This window comes from Phaethon lepturus, unplaced genomic scaffold (assembly GCF_000687285.1).
Source record: "Phaethon lepturus isolate BGI_N335 unplaced genomic scaffold, ASM68728v1 scaffold32847, whole genome shotgun sequence".
In the NCBI taxonomy this organism is placed as follows: Eukaryota; Metazoa; Chordata; class Aves; order Phaethontiformes; family Phaethontidae; genus Phaethon; species Phaethon lepturus.
This window is the reverse complement of record NW_010551709.1, coordinates 22,017-37,564: the sequence shown is the minus strand read 5'-3', so window position 1 is coordinate 37,564 and position 15,548 is coordinate 22,017. Positions and strand designations below refer to the sequence as shown.

The 15,548-nt window shown below is 47.4% G+C and overlaps 1 protein-coding gene across 1 annotated transcript; it reads left to right on the top strand.

Annotated features, from left to right (window-relative positions):
* Positions 1-504: 504 nt before the first annotated feature.
* On the top strand, positions 505-11,635 carry IL2RB (interleukin 2 receptor, beta). Its single transcript, XM_010291004.1, has 9 exons — positions 505-586; positions 912-1,038; positions 2,588-2,693; positions 3,866-3,974; positions 4,985-5,133; positions 5,554-5,725; positions 7,476-7,572; positions 9,351-9,435; positions 10,808-11,635. The coding sequence occupies exons 1-9, from the start codon at positions 505-507 to the stop codon at positions 11,633-11,635; spliced, it is 1,755 nt and encodes a 584-aa protein (XP_010289306.1).
* The last annotated feature ends 3,913 nt before the right edge of the window (positions 11,636-15,548 follow it).

Genomic DNA, 15,548 nt, shown 5'->3' with positions numbered 1-15,548 from the left:
ACTCCTTCTTCTCCCTGCTTTACTCCCCTGTCCCAAACAAACCATTCAAAATCTACCTCCTAAGACGTAAGCTCCGCAACTAACTTTTGTCAGTTGCAGCCAGAGACCCCTCTTACTCAGCAAGCACCTAGTTATTTCAGCCCTAGGGCTTACCAAAAAAAGAAGCTCTTCAAAAAGCAAGTCGTGCACAACCAAAGCAGCATTCTCTACCTGAGTCAGCAAGCAGCCTGAACAATACATGCTGCTGTATACACAATATCTGTGTTGCACGGCGAATGGTTTCAGTGTTGAGCAAAGCACCCAAGGCAGGAAAATGATGAGGTGCTGAGGGAAAAGCACAGACTCCACAGTGGAAAGGGGTAGGAGTTTTTGAGCCTGGAAGATTGGCACTGGCTTTGAGCCCTGCCCTGGGACAGTGGATGCCTCCTGTGAGATGACATCTTCCTAATTTGCATTGCTATGTTGGGGGGGTGTCTTCCCTCTTTCAGTGTGTCACCAGTACAGATGAAGCCTTCTTTGCTGTTTCTGTGTCACCTCTGGCTGTTCAGCCTCACGCCTCTCTCACGGGCATCAGACTCGGCACAAGGTAAGAAGTGGTCCCCTTCACCCGTGCCAGCGGGGCGGGCAGGGAGGGGGTCAGCTGGAGGAGTGTGCGTGCCACGGTCTGTGGCTGTGCAGTGCTCGTGTTCGTAACGTACAGCCAGAGGAGGCTGCAGCAGTTAAAGGTCTCGTGTGAGCACATCAACCTCCAAGGACACAAAATGAGGGGCTCTGCCTTTCTTACTTGCAGACAGTTATCCAGCAGAGGAGTCAGTCTGTAGTTTTGGATGGGGCAGAATTGTCCAAGGTGATGGTTAATGCCATCATTGCTAATTCAGCCACGCTGCTGTCCATCCCTTCTCTGCTGGCAGGCACCTCCAGCCTAACTTGTTGGTATGACTCGCGGGCGGCTCTCTTCTGCGACTGGAACCCAGGCAGGGACCTGGTTGAAGCACCGTGCCAGCTGGAGATTTTATCGAAGTTAGCTTTTTGTGACAGGTGGGTGATTGGAGAAGCTGAGGAAAGCTAATGCTTTGAATGAAAAGTGTCCTGGAAAGTTTACGACAACATAAATGTAGGCTCCTGCTCCCCAGGCCAGGTGTAGTGGAGTCACACAGCCGAGGGGCTTTGCCTTGAGCTCCGTCTCTGACCCCACCTGGGCTGAGATGCTGGCCACTGCTCAAACAGTGTTTGCAATTTGATGATCGCAAATGGTCTAGCACAGCTCATCTTCCAGCTCCATAGCTGTTTCCGTGCTTCATTTTCAAAAAACCCCTTTTCCTTGATAGCCACCCTCTGGACTTCATTTTCAATGGAAAGGAGAATATATAGAGATGGGGGCAGAGAGACGTAGAATTAAAGTCATACAGGGGCCATTTACCCATTTCCAGGATGAGCTGGGATGTTGCACCCTGAGTGACAATAAATGAAGGAAAATATTTTTCCCCTTATCTCCCCCGACCCTTTCACCTGTCTTGGTTCATGATTTTTTCCTCTCCCACACATCTCCCAGCAGAGGGGTAGATGTGTGACTAGTACCGCAGTGGGGGCTGGCTGAGTCTCTGTGGTCTCCAAGTATGATATCTCCAGCCAAGAGACTTACCAGCCTACGCCAGGGCTTCCCTGGGTGCCTGCTATAAGGAGAAGCTCAGTGTGATTCTGGCAGTGGGTGGGTTGCCCCTGACTGTCATAGAGACATCTCCAATGTGGTGAGATTGGCAAATATATTCTGGGGCCTGGTTCATGGACTGAGAGAGCCAAAACATTTCTGTTGCTCCATGGGACTGAATCACGAGGGCTGGGGATGGAATTTGTGCTGGATTTGGGACTGTGCCATTGCTTGACCAGGGCTCCAGGACACCACTTCTCCCAGCCATCAGCAGGCTTGATCTGACCTTACAGCTGGAGCAGCCAGCTCAGTCTGATACCCCCTCAGCTGCAACCCCATGGATGCTCTCCCCCCCCGTCATCCCCTATGCTATAGCTCAGCTTAGGCTGTCCAGCCACACTTGTCAGAACAGAATAGAGGTCACGGTGTAGTGCTGCCAAGTTTGACGTACGGTCCTGGCTGACTGGGATCTGACCTGGTTCAGAAGATACATCTCACTTGGTATCTGAGATCCTACAGGACTGTCAGTGGCTTGAAGGAGACCTGTAAACCCTAGAGGGGCTGAAACAGGTACCCGTCTCCCAGGGCCACGCTGGCGCAGTTTTGGGCAGAAGGTGTGTTTGGGCTCTGCATGCCTTCTGATATCAACAGGAAGCAGAGAAGGTAGTAAGAGGGTTTTGTGAAGACTTGGAAACTGGAAACCTACTGTTATCTTTGGCTTGAAATAACTGGGATGCATTGACTGTCCATGTGCCAGCACACAAAATTTGTCTGAGTGATGCAGTGGGGAGGGAAAATGGGATTACATCCTTGCTTTAACCTGTTCAGCAAATGTGGTAGGATGCAAGATGCTTTGAAAGGCCTTTAGTGCTACATGAAGTTTGACTAAATACAAAACAGCCTCCCCAGCTCACTGGAGTTCTCCTGCTTAAAACCCAGGTTATTTCCCTTACATGAAAAATTCAAGGAGCACTGTGAATTACTCAAGGTAGAACACATGACAGGACTGAGAAGATGCATCAAGACCTTCAGCAAAAACAATAATGTGAGTAATTAATCTTGGATGTCCTGGCTAATGACAAGGTGGAAGAGATTTGTATGTGAATTTTGGGTGTATAAACAGTGTGACACCCAAGAGCAGTATAAAAAGCCCAAACCTAATCCTTGACTCCAGTTCTGGGGTTGTACTTGAAGTTGTGTGTTGCTGACAATGCATTGCCCTTGTGGGTTCCCCTGCTGGGAGGATTGGCTTCATTGTGAGCTGGACCATGCTGACCTGACACATGAATAAGAGGTGCAGGACAGACAGATCACATGGAGTGTCCCATGTCTCGGTTACCTGGATTTGGCCCTAATCCCCTCCACTGATGAGTGATGGACATCACCACCAGCTCTGAGGTCACCTCTTGACCTCATTTTCCTTGAAGAGGTCAGTACCATTTTCCAGATCATTAACTACTGTGAAGCCTGGTTAGATGTGTCAAATGCAAGATGCAGCCACAACACATCACTGGAGCTAATGGTGATGCAAATCCTCTATCTATTATTCTTTATTTAAATCAGTCTTTTTTTAGACTCATTATGTACTTCCTTCAGTCATATCCATAATTACTGTAGCCTTTGTGTTTTCAGAAAAAAACCCACCCAAATATGAACTAATGTTCCTTATTGATAAAGTCACAAGTTCAAACGGCAAACAAGCATTCTTACATTTGCATCTCATGTGCAAAGACAAATAGTGGAATTGGTAAACACCTTCAAAACCTTTTCTTTCTAATCAAGCTAATTTCCTTATTGGTTATTCAATACTGTATGATGTACATGGCCCTTCAGTATCATTGCCATTTCAAGAATAATATTTAATACTGTCTTTCAATCTTACCAATGAACACAAAATGTTTTAGTAAAAATATTTTTTCTCATTATATTCCAGAAAGTAACTTCTTCCCTGCTTAGCCAGAACATACAGCGATCCTAGCAAACTAGCAGATCACAATATTTTGTGTCCTTCTTGTCAATGAACAAAAAAAAATCTAACTACATGAAGTATAAATCTTTGGTTCCTCACTCACCACCAAAGCTTATGACTTTCAGCCACAAATATAATCCATATTTATTGTCAAGTATTCCTAAACCTCTTATACATAGGCAATTCTTAGAAATATGAATGCTTATTGATGAGGCTTCAGTGTCACTAATGGTAAATTTTCCTTGCAGACTCAATGCTTCACCACTGCAGACCGTCTTACCATGTCTGTCCATTGCCAGATTGGAGGGAATAGGTCTATACCTGTGGAAATAGCAGATTTCAGTCCACTTGCAAATAGTGAGTACTTATATGTCTTGCAGCCTCTGAAGCTTCCCCACGAAGTGATAGCTAATTTCTCTTTCCCATCCATCCCATAGGGGACCCCAACCGCCATGCAACACCCATAGCTGATTTTAGACTTGTGTCTTTTCCTTCTCCCCTGCTACAACTAGTGCACATGAACCACGCTGACTCCTGACACTTGCACCTCTAAGATGCAGTATCATGCCAGCCATTTCCTGTCCTGCATCTGGGACACTGTTAAATGAGAGTGCTTTGCACTAGGAGTTCTGGCTTCAAACAGGCAATGACAGCTCAGCTGACCTCCTGAAAAATGCATGCTGCAAGAAGCAGGGAAAGTCTTTCTGCTCTTCCTCTGCCCCTCTTACCAGATATGTGTTTCCACCCTCCTTTAAGCCAGCTTTGGCATCCATCAATCTTTGCTGACAGGATTAAACTCACTAATCCAGCAGAAAAACATCTGCTTGGGTCATTTTTTTGCTGCATGTGTGGGTTTACCTGCCTCAAGGAGACATCTAATAGAGCTGCTGCAAGGTGAGGCATAAGAAGGCATGGCTGGAGTCAGGAATTGGGAAGGATCAGTCTAGACAGTCTCTGTGACTCCTTCCCCTGCGGCTGTAGCTCTCTGAAAGAGCAGCTGGGAAGCAGCTGTCTCCCCAACCATGCTCCATTCCTGTCCGTACAATTGCCTTGTGGATCACCCCTAGAAGATAGGAGGCATGGCCATGTGGGATTGATTGCATTGGCTGCAGGGGCCACTCTCACAGGCTCACGGGAGGAGCTGCCTTTAACATAGTCCAGAGAAAACAGGTCTTTGGCCATCAGTGACAGCAGGGAAGAAGGAGGAACAGAGAGGGGGAACTCACTAACTGTCCCACGTGGCCATGGCTAGCTGGAGTCTGTGAGCACAGCCGAGACACCAACCCTACTGTGGTGGCATTTGGGGTGGAGTCCTGTTATGGACAGACAGTGTGGAGGTATCTGCCCTGCTCCTTCTCTCTTTCCAGTAAAGCTGAGACCTCCGGGAAATCTTCAGCTGGTTACCAAGACTGAAAACACTTACAACTTAACATGGAGCCTGAATATTTCCTCTCACTATTTGGATGGGGAGCGGGAATACCAAATACGGTACCGAACCACGAGTCAGTCCTGGGAGGTGAGTACAGAGTGGGGCATTGGGACCTGTCACAATATGCATCCTCATCTTCTTTAAGTCACCCAGGACTTGCTCCTGGGCCTCCCCTCAGGATGAAACCAATTTTGGCAAAGCTGGAGGGTGGATGACACCCCACACTTTTATCTGTGTTACGCGCTGCCAGTGTTTGGTGATGACATGGAGGCAGATGGAAATCTTATTTTACTTAGTGCTATCACAAAGAAATCCAGACAGCTCCAGGACAGACCTGAAAGGGATGAAAAAAGCAAGGCAAAGAAGAATTTTCCTCCAGGGTGAAAAAGCAGTGCACGAGCTGTAGGGATCTGAGACAGGTCCTCTCTGAGGGCCTGACCCAGGAAGAGATGGGTATGTGAGGCTGTAAGCCAGGGTGTTGATGCTCTAATTTTGCCCTACTCCCAGGAGGCCAGGAACTTCACCATCATGCAGGACCAGATGTGGGTGGTGTTTGAGAGCCTCTCACCTGACTTGAAATATGAGGCAGCTGTCCGTGCAAGACCAAGTGCCTCAAGTACCTACAAAGGCGTGTGGAGCGACTGGAGCGAGACAATACTGTGGAGGACACATGCTGACCGTAAGGATCAGAGTCAGGCAGTCTGACTTGGAGGGGAAAATGGGGACTCAGGGAAAACAGCAAAACAAGGAAGAAGGGCCAAAGCAGGCTGAGAAGCTGGAGGAAGATGGGCAGGGAGGATTATGTTGACCATAGAGCAATAGAAAGGTTGGAGCCCCTCTGACTTCCAGAAGCCAGGCAAAAGCCACAAGATGTAAATCAGGGACTACTTCCCCAGAGCAGTAAGGCCAGATGTCTGACCTGCAGAAGCAGCGCCCAGGACTGGCATTTTCCCAGGTGCTAATGTGACCTAGGAACATAAATCCAGCTTTCTAAAATGGCCCAGTTTGTTGGAGCCATTGATCAATGAAATGCAGTGAAACTGAGCACTCAGCTCCTGAACAAAAGGACACCTGAGCCTCGGAAGCAAAGTCTCACAGGGAATGGAAGAGGCTTACACGCATGTTAAGTCCCTTCCAAAAAGGTCTGATGACACTTGCCTCAGTCATTGCTATGAACCACAGCACAGAGGACATCTCCAGCCTTGAAAGACAGTGCCCTGAGCAAGTCTCTTCAGTGAGTCATTGGCTGTGCTCTCTGTCATTTCTTTTCCAAAAAATAAGCAGATAGAGGTTATTCCTTCTCATGTCATCCCCACTCTGCCCCTGCTCAGCCCCTCCCTGTTGTGCTGACATACCTACCTGGTGCTGGTATAAACAGAGGAGCTATGTTTAGAAAGGGCACTCTGTTGCTGTAGCGATCAAATTTTGTCAGTGTGTGATGTCAATGAATAGGATACAACCGCAACCAGTTGTCATAGCAACCAAGACCCAAAGATAACCAGGGTACCAGAGGCAGAGGAGACAAAGTGATCTGAGTAGCATCTCAAGGACAGGCAAAGGAAGAATGTCCTAAAAATGTCTTCTCCTCCTTTGATGTTTCTCTGCTCTCTCAAAACTACTCCAGAGATGCTCTGCAGGCCCAGACCAAGGGACTCTAAGGTAGAGGGCGGTGAGGGGGCAGGCAGAGGAGACAAGCACCAGAATAGCAAGACCAAGCAAACGTGCACTGGAGAGATGTATATGAAAGGGACAGGTTAAGAAAAGTTTGAGATGGTGCCAGATAAGCCTGAGTGCTGGCAGCACGGGCAATTTGGGAACTCAGTCTTTTTCTCCTAACCCTACAATCCAAGTACTAAAATGTGGTGGAAAGTTGTAAACTTCCTAACCTCCTAAAGCTTTCCTACAGCTCTGCAAAGAAGCCAGCCCCTTGAACCCTAGCTTTCTTCATCCTTGGTCCTCCTGTCTTCTCAAAGACTCATGAACCCCATGACTCTGTCTCCCCCACTGACTCATAATGCTGTTTCAAGTCTCCAATCCCACTTAAGCTGATTTTAGGACTCCCTGCTTTCCTTTGCAATAAGACAGACAGGTTGATGGGCACATCAACCAGTAGACTGTGGCACCTCATCTGTGGCAACCCCCAGCTGTGCTGCTGTTATGAACAGGGAGTTCAAGCTGTTCAGCACAAATTATCTATTAAGCAATGCCAAGGAGACTCTGAAATGCATATCAGCTCAAAGGCATCCTACACAACACACCAGAACTCATTTATCTGACCTGTATGTTATAATTTTATATAATACTTTAATATTATATAAAATTGTAATAAAGACCCACTTTGATCACCTTGAACAGCCACAGAACAGCTCCTACCTCCAGAATCTTGGCTAAATTTTCACAGCAACTCCCTTTTCTCTCTCATCTTGCAGAAACATCCCGGCCAGTCCTGCCAGCTCTTATAGCGAGCACTTGCATCTTCGTGATCATTGGGACTGCCTTCCTCATTAACTTACGGACCCTGAAATGGTAAATGAGAATCAAGTTTTCCTCTCTGTTCTTCTCCTGTATCTTGTGTGTCTTCTCAAAACCCAGGTTATTTTTCACTTGGTGTTACTCAGGATAGAGAGTGACTTAAAAATATGGTTTATAGCCCAACCTTTTAAGGCTGACATTTGTCTGGGGAGATATGTCACTACCCAAGATGATGTGGTTTCACCACCATCATCATATCGTGCCACACTCCTGTGACCTGGTGCCATGCCCTGGCTGAATTAAAAACAGCTGCCTCTGCACTTCCATTGCCCAGGGTGTTCCCTGTCAGGGGTGCACCAAAATTGCCTCTTAAAAAGCAGGCCAGCGGGTTGAGCAGAGGGGAGGACCAAGCAAGCCTAGGTACCTTCTCATTTAAACACTCCAGCAGGACATTAGGTCTGTGAGCAGAACTCCTGAGTGAGTACAAAACTCTCCCTGGCCTGTGCAGTCCTGAAAGTGTCTCATCACATGCTGGTAAACATCTACACAATGCTTTAAAGTTCTCTTTGCCAGCATTTCTACCCAGACACTTCTTTTATTCAGGACTGAAAGTGTCTCACAAGGTTACCCCATGCAGTAATACAGAGAGTGACCTGCCAGCATGGCAAGGTTAGAAATGGCCACAGGTTTTTCATCACAGGACAGGGCCAAAGAAGCAGGGTGCTGATGTTCATGGCAGGGAGCAGGGAGAAATATTCTCAGGGATGAGGCAGCAGAGGCTGGATGGCTTCTCTGTGAGGAAAGAAGGAGAAGCATGTTGAAGGAAGATGGATACTGAGAAAGTCACTGGTTGCTGTGTTTTACCTTGAGTCATAATACAAAGGTGAGGAAGTGCTAACTATGTGGCATAGAGAGAGATAAAAAGGCCTCCTTTCTCCACAGAGTATAATTAACCTGGGGGAATTGGATGAAGGATAATGCTGAGGTAAGATCCAAGGAAGGATTAGACATGCATGAATAAAAATAGCATCTGCAGTGATGTAAGGTAGTTTATATGCAAGAACTAGCAAATTCTTATGCTTCAGGGAGTACACTGATTGCCTCCAGAGGTCAGGAGGCTCTTTCCTCAGAGCATCCCACAGCAAAGCTTCAGCAAAGAGCTGACAGGATCAGCCAACCTCTCTGAAGGACTGAGGAACAGATTAGATCACTTCATGCTGCCTCAGGATGACAACACGCTGGTTCCAGTAAAGTAGAAGCCTCTGGACTGATGCAAGGCATGCTCACATGTCTTGCATGGCCAGTGTGTCCTAGCTACACCATGCAGCACCCTGCTAACAGGGCAGAGAGTTGTGGCACAGCTTTGCCAGGGATGGTCCCGCTCAGGCCATGCGGTCCTCTGAGTCGTTGTGGTGGCAACAAAGCAAAGAGGGGGCAGCTCACAGCAGCTGGAGCTTGGAAACAAGGGAGACCTGCCGAGCTTGTCATCAGGACAGGGACTTGGGGAGGCAGGTGGAGAGGTTACGGTGACCAGCCAAGGCAAGGAAGAAACCAGTGAAACCTGGTTGTGCTTCCCCAGGGAAAAGGCTGAGGGAAGTGTATTTTCCAGTGCCAGGTTTAACTGCTTCATGTCTATGCCTCTCATCTGTCAGCTACTGCGTTTCAGGCCACTCAAGAGCAAGGAGAGCCCTCAGGCTTGTTCTTATTTTACCTCTCCCCCATGCCAGGGTAGTGCCCAGGAGCTGCGATGCTCTCTTCTACCCCCACCACAGTGCCAGATTGGTCAGGATCAGGCCCTGCTTCATTCCTCCTTCTCATCCTCTTTTCTCAAGGTTTAAGAAGATCCTGAAGATTCACATCCCAGACCCCAAAAAGTTCTTTCCCCCACTGGTTTCGGTTCACGGAGGTGACATTCAGGTATGGGACTGGGGATGGAGCCATGTGGTTATGGGGGAGAAATAAGGGAAAGGAGGGTCCAGCTGCACACGCCCGGGACAGACAGCCAGTTGTCAGACCTACATGTGCACACATGACACATGTGGCTGTAGCACCAGCTGCTCGTTCTCCGCTCGAGTTTTATTTTCTGACCTTCTAAAACATGAGACTCGGCTGAGACGTCTCTAATTACAGAACCGAGAAACGGCAAACCACACAAACCTCACAAACCCTAACGGGGAGTCTGAGAGAAACCAAGGGAACTGCGGGAGGGAGCCTGGCCCCTCAGATCCCCTTCCACCCCACTTCGGTCCCTCCCTGCCTGCCCTAGGCTGCTCAGCTCTTCCCCAGATTTCCCGCTGTGATCCCCTCCTCCTGGCTGTGAGCCTTTCCTTGGCTCCTAATGTGAATTGCCATCATGCTGGATGGCACGTAGCTGTTTTCTGCATTCTTGTTGTTTCTTTCCCTTCTTTCTCCACCCCCACTTTCTCCCTTCCCCTAATCTCTCCGTGAGTATGGGCAGCTGCAAGGAGGCAATTACCACTCTGTGCAGTATTAAAGGGAGTGTCAGATGCAAGACGTGGGAGGTGATCCCAAGAGGCATCTTGCTTTAAGAAGGATGGAAACAAACTGCAGAGGGTCTGGACGGCAGCAAAACTTTGGAAAAGCCTAAGTGTAAAAAGCCTTAGAAAGCTTAAACTACAGGGGAAGAGTGCAGAGTGGGGGGCAGAGGTGTGCAGCAGGCGCTGAAGACACTTTCTCAATGCAAAAAGAGTTAGAAAAATTTGCTTTACTGGCCATAAAGGCAATAAAGTTGGATATCATTGAAACCAATTTATTTTTAAGGATGAGGATGCACTGCAGGATGTCACTCATAGTGAGTATGGAAATCTAGGCATGAGGGGACTGGAAAAGTACTTTAGACAAGAAATCTGCGTAGGGCCATGTAGATGTAGCAGAAACTGGTTCAGCACTTAGGAATAGATTGCATGAAATGCATCTCAATACTACTTTTCATGTTTCTACCTTCACTTCATCTTATGGTCTTGTAATTTTTTTTTCTTTCTTTCACTTTAATCCTCCATCTTCTGTTCCCCCCTCCAGAAATCTCAAAACATAGGCTTGCAAGATCTGCTCTTGATTTCAAAGTGACAGAAAGATATACTTTCTCTGAAAATGCTGCAAATGAGACATTGTGAATATGAATTTCCCTCCCCACCACCTCTGGCAACTCTTGCTTGGACAGAGAAAAGGTCATTGGATTGCTGTGGGCGCTTAGGAGAAGAAACATTTGATTCCTCACTGAATGTACTTTGGGCATAACAGTCTCTCTCCTGTGTTTCTTCCTAATTAGAAATGGCTCTCCTCCCCATTCTCCACATCTTCCTACTGTGTCAACAGCACAACCCCAGAGATCTCCATACTCGAGGTGATGCAGAAGAATGACCAGGACTCCCAGTTTCTACTTTCCAAGGGAACCCTGACTCCTGATCCTCCCTTAGAAACCAGTGGTCACTCTGTATCCAGCTGCTTCACCAACCAAGGTTACTTCTTCTTCCACCTTCCTAACTCCTTTGAGATCGAGCCCTGTCAGGTCTACTTCACCTATGAGCCTTTCACCCAGGAGGGCAATGGCAATGAGGATGGTGAGTCTTACCATGCTCTCACCTCCTCAGACCTCTGCACACTGACACAGGACATGCCTGTGCTGTCCCACAACTTCCTTCACTGTATCAAGGCGACCTGGGGCTTCCAGAACAGCTCCTTCATGGAAGAGACAGAAGGTGAAGCCCAGCGGGTCATGGCTAGTTCTGGGGCTCTCTGGTCAGGTGAATGCACCTCACCAACACCAGTTCAGAAACAGGATGAGAAGGTGGTGGACAAAGCAGCTTTACAACCTGCTGAGCCCCTGTGCCAGCTGGACACTGACTTTCCTGACCCACCAGACCTGCATGACAGCAATACTATTGATGTAACAGAGGGGAGTGGGAAGGCAGGCTCTTCAACTGACCCCTGTACAGCAGCAACACATCCTACCTCTTCTTTCTCTCAGCCTCCACCTCTCAGGCAAAGCCAGGAGGAGGAACCATGCAGAACAGCCTTCTCCCACCAGGTCCCAAACACTGGTGCCTACCTTTCTCTGAGGGACCTCCAAGGCCAGTACAGCCATTGCCCTGTCTAGGATCTGCCTGGAGAAAACTCACAGGCGGGAAAGACCTTCCTTGCAGGGAAAGCTAGGTGGACAGTTTTTCTATTCAGGACATGAACATGACTTCAACATCAAATCCATTAGTTCTTTAATGAGGGTGGAGAACACAGTTACTCTAGAGGGCCGCAAAAACAGAAAAGGGATAGGACGGACAAGGTATAAATTCATGGATGGCTACCATGGGTAGCACTAGTTCCCGAGGTAAAGCATTAGTGAAACAGACAGCTGGAAATCAGAGGGCATTTTGCATGGAGAACTGGGCTAGTGGACAGTAAAGAATGGAGAATGATAAAGGCACATTAAAGCTGTTCAGTTGTTACACAGCTAATGGAGATGTAGAAGCCTAATTCTTAGGCATATAAGCCAACAAGGACTCACCTTCATAACTGAACCTGTTTCTCTGCTATTACTGGATCCAATGGCATAGAAACCCCTTCCCACACTGCTTAAGTGCCATCCCAAACTTCACCAGCTTGTTTTTTCCTTCCCAGCTCCCAGTGGGAGGCTGTGCCAGCACTTCCACGCTCTGCATCTTGGTGTAAAATAGCACTCAGCTTTGACGCTGAGTAGGGACATGGTCCATTTGCTTTGTCCCAGCCTAAAAACCTCTAATGGGAGGGAGAAATGCCTGAAGAGGTGGAGATGAGATTTTGTACAAGGGACAGTAGCACTGCCAGTCAGTGCTGGGCCCAATGATGAAATGAATGAAGACATCTTCTCTTGATTGACCAAGGGTGTAATTTTTTTCTGTGATATCCCCACTTCAAGTTTTAATCAGAGATTACATTCTGAGCTACTCAGTACAGCTTTAGACCTAAGTCTTTAAGGTCAGCTCAGAGCCACAACTGTGTCAGCTGTCTAAGCAGTGCAGTGTAAAAAGAAATCCCCATTATTGGGTTAAAAATACTGGGGAAATCCCCCCCTCTTTCCCCCAGGTCTGATGATGGCAGTAAAAAGAACGCACACGATTTCCCATTCTTGCTGCAATATTTTTCATGAAATCGAAAGCCTGTCTGCCCTGCTGGCAAAATACAGTTATTTGACTATGATAAGCTGATTGCAGAATAGTTCATCCCACATCCTGTATTAGTGGAAAACAGCGCAGTGGTGCTGCCCATTCCTTCCATTGCTCAAGGGAAACCATTGCCTAATTAGCAGCAAAGATGTGGTGAATAAGCCCAGAAAACTAACCCACAAATCAGCACCTTTGCTGAAAAAAACCCTCTCAGTCCACTCGCAAAGAATGGGCATAGCAAAAACTACTTTTTTTTTTTTTTTTCTTTTTGCCCTCTGCATTTGCTGATCTGGGTTGAGAAAAAGCAGCACACCACAGAAGAAAAGTGGCAAGGCAAAGGAAGACAAGCTGTTCTGGTTACAACCATCCCTACATTCAACATCTGGACTGTCTGTCCTCTTTCTTGCCATATTTCTGGACTATTCAGCAGTGGGAAAATACCAGCCCTGTGTTAATGATCTTTTTTCTAAGAGTTTTTATATCAAAAAGGTCAAGGATATCAAACTTCTTGGTACTTCTGTCACTGCTGTGAGTAACACCCAGAACTGATTCTTCCCTACCTTTTTCTGTACAAGAGTCGAGCTTCCCCTTTGTCCTGGTCCCACACCGTTACTTGATCTTGCATTATGCAGCCTGAATGTCCTTGTAAGTCCCAGATACAGGGTCACCCACTGGCTTGGATTTCACCTCAAAAGAGCAACTCAAAAGAGTTGAGACTGCCTGCAGCTGAGAGGGCTGGGGGAGCTATACCTCTCCTCTCATCAGCTTCTTCACCACCTGCATCAAGAAGTGGACTTGTCTTCAGGAGACAGCAGGTGAAGAAGACCCCCACAGCTTCCCAGATAAGGAAGCAGAAGGCTTGCCCAGCTGTTTGCTGTACTTTGAGAATCTCTCCAGATGGACTTCAAAAAGAGACACTGAATCCGTTGCCCCTGGTGAGCAATTTGCTATCTTATGTGGGCCAAGGATCTTTGTTGTACAGATGGTTATCTTGTCCCAATTTAGATCTTCATAAGCCTTCCAATTATTCTTGCTGCTAAGATAAGTACAAAAGAAAAATTTCCCTCTTTGTAAATAAAAGAAATGTTAAGGAATCTACAGTGTTTTTCTGTCATTTGGGGTGGGGGAAAAGGATTAACAGCTTTTCTAAACAGGCAAAGCTTTGCTCAGACCAATGTACCTATAGTCCTCCTTCCTAGTCCCTTCCCCAAGGGACTCAGCCACCTAAAACAGAAAGCAGAGTTGGAGGTGATCCTGCTGCAAGCCCCTGAGGACCATCCTGCTGGTTCAGTATTTTTCCCCCTGCTTTTGAAAATGCTGACAGCTTTCGACCTGGCAAGTTGTTAGCACTGCATTCACAGCCACGCTGGGTGTGAATGTGTGACACGCTGCGGCAGGAAGTGCTTGACATCAGATCTGGCGATAACCGGACCTTTCTTCCAGGAAGACAAGATCATGTGGTCTCGTATGTGAGTAACCCATGTTGTGAATACCAAAGGCAGAACACTTTCAGTGATACAGGGCCCTTCCTCTGCGGGGTCCCCAGGAGCTCTTTGGAAATGTCACACGGGGAGCGGTCCCCTCCCAACCTGATGTGAACGCACAGCGCGTGGTTCGCAAAAGCCCAGAAAGGTGCTACGACGGTGTCTGTCAGTACCAGAGGCAAACCAAAGCTGAACGCCGGCACTGTGTGGAAAATATTGAGCTAACAGTCACAGACACGAGTCCTCTCTTTATCTTAAGCCCGGAGACAGCAAAGATAACTGTCATATCTCTCATCTCCCTCTTTCCAAGATACCTTGTTCGTAAATAGGCAACATCACCCTCAGCCCCCTCCCACATCCCTTCCTTTTTTTTTACTGTGGAGAATCGGAAAGTAAAGGGTACATACAGTAAAGGAATTCCTCTGAAGTCAGATCTGATCAAGGTTTTGGGTCCTTGGTTGATTCAAAAGCCTGCAGTGATAGATGTGGTATGCTTGCTTAGATAGATCAGATTGAGATTCTACATTTTTTGTTCTGTAGAAAACACCAGAGAAGAAGGATGCTTCTTTCCAGGAAAGTTGGATACAAAAAAGTAAGGTCTCTGGCACTGGGAAATGCCCTCAGTTGGATTCTGACCCACTGCGGTAAGCCCTCATAGTGTAAGCTTGGGAAAGCCATATATGAACACATATACACCTAAAGATACAGCTAGTCCCCAGTTATCTGGGGAAATTTTGGCTCAAAGTAACTTTTAAAGGTAAATCTGATTTCTTAAATCTCTCTAGCAGTTCTGAAAGCATTTCTTATTTTCACTGCATGCCTCAGTTTCCCATATGTACAGCAATGAGTTAGTCGGGATAACCACACTGACACATTCCCAAACACTGCAGCTTTTCATCCACATTTAACATTTATCTGCTAGAATCCACCATGAGGCAAGTACAGCAATGGCTTTTGGTCCTCATGCAGTCCCAGAGTAAACCTGAACCTGTAGCAGAGCTGAAAACAGATATCTCTTGCCCAGCTGCCAAAATGAGTCCAAATGTGTCCTGGCCCAAATGAGCTCAGCCCCAGGTCAATGCCACTAGCTGGAGCTCAGCCCCAGGTCAAGAGTCATCCCTGTCCCCATCCCCTCCACCCATTTATTGACAGAATAACCCTATTTACTCTGCTCTAGCTAAAGTGTGGTTGCTTTTTGTGAAAAACAAAGGGGCACACACAGAGCTGCGGGGCTGGAAGCAGAAGGTGGCACAGGCAAGGTAGGTGAGGAGGACCTGGGGCTAGAAGAAAAGTCGATGCTGCAGGGACGAGTGAGAGGTGGTGCAACAGAGTGTGAGGAGCTCAGTGTCGGGGGACAGGGCAGTGAGAAGAGCGAGAAGACCAGAGG

Coding starts and splice junctions, on each gene's coding strand:
- IL2RB (XM_010291004.1), top strand. CDS start 505: ATGAAGCCTTCTTTGCTGTTTCTGTGTCACCTCTGGCTGTTCAGCCTC. Junction 7,573..9,350: donor AACTTACGGACCCTGAAATG/GTAAATGAGAAT, acceptor TCTTTTCTCAAG/GTTTAAGAAGATCCTGAAGA. Junction 9,436..10,807: donor TTCACGGAGGTGACATTCAG/GTATGGGACTGG, acceptor CTTCCTAATTAG/AAATGGCTCTCCTCCCCATT.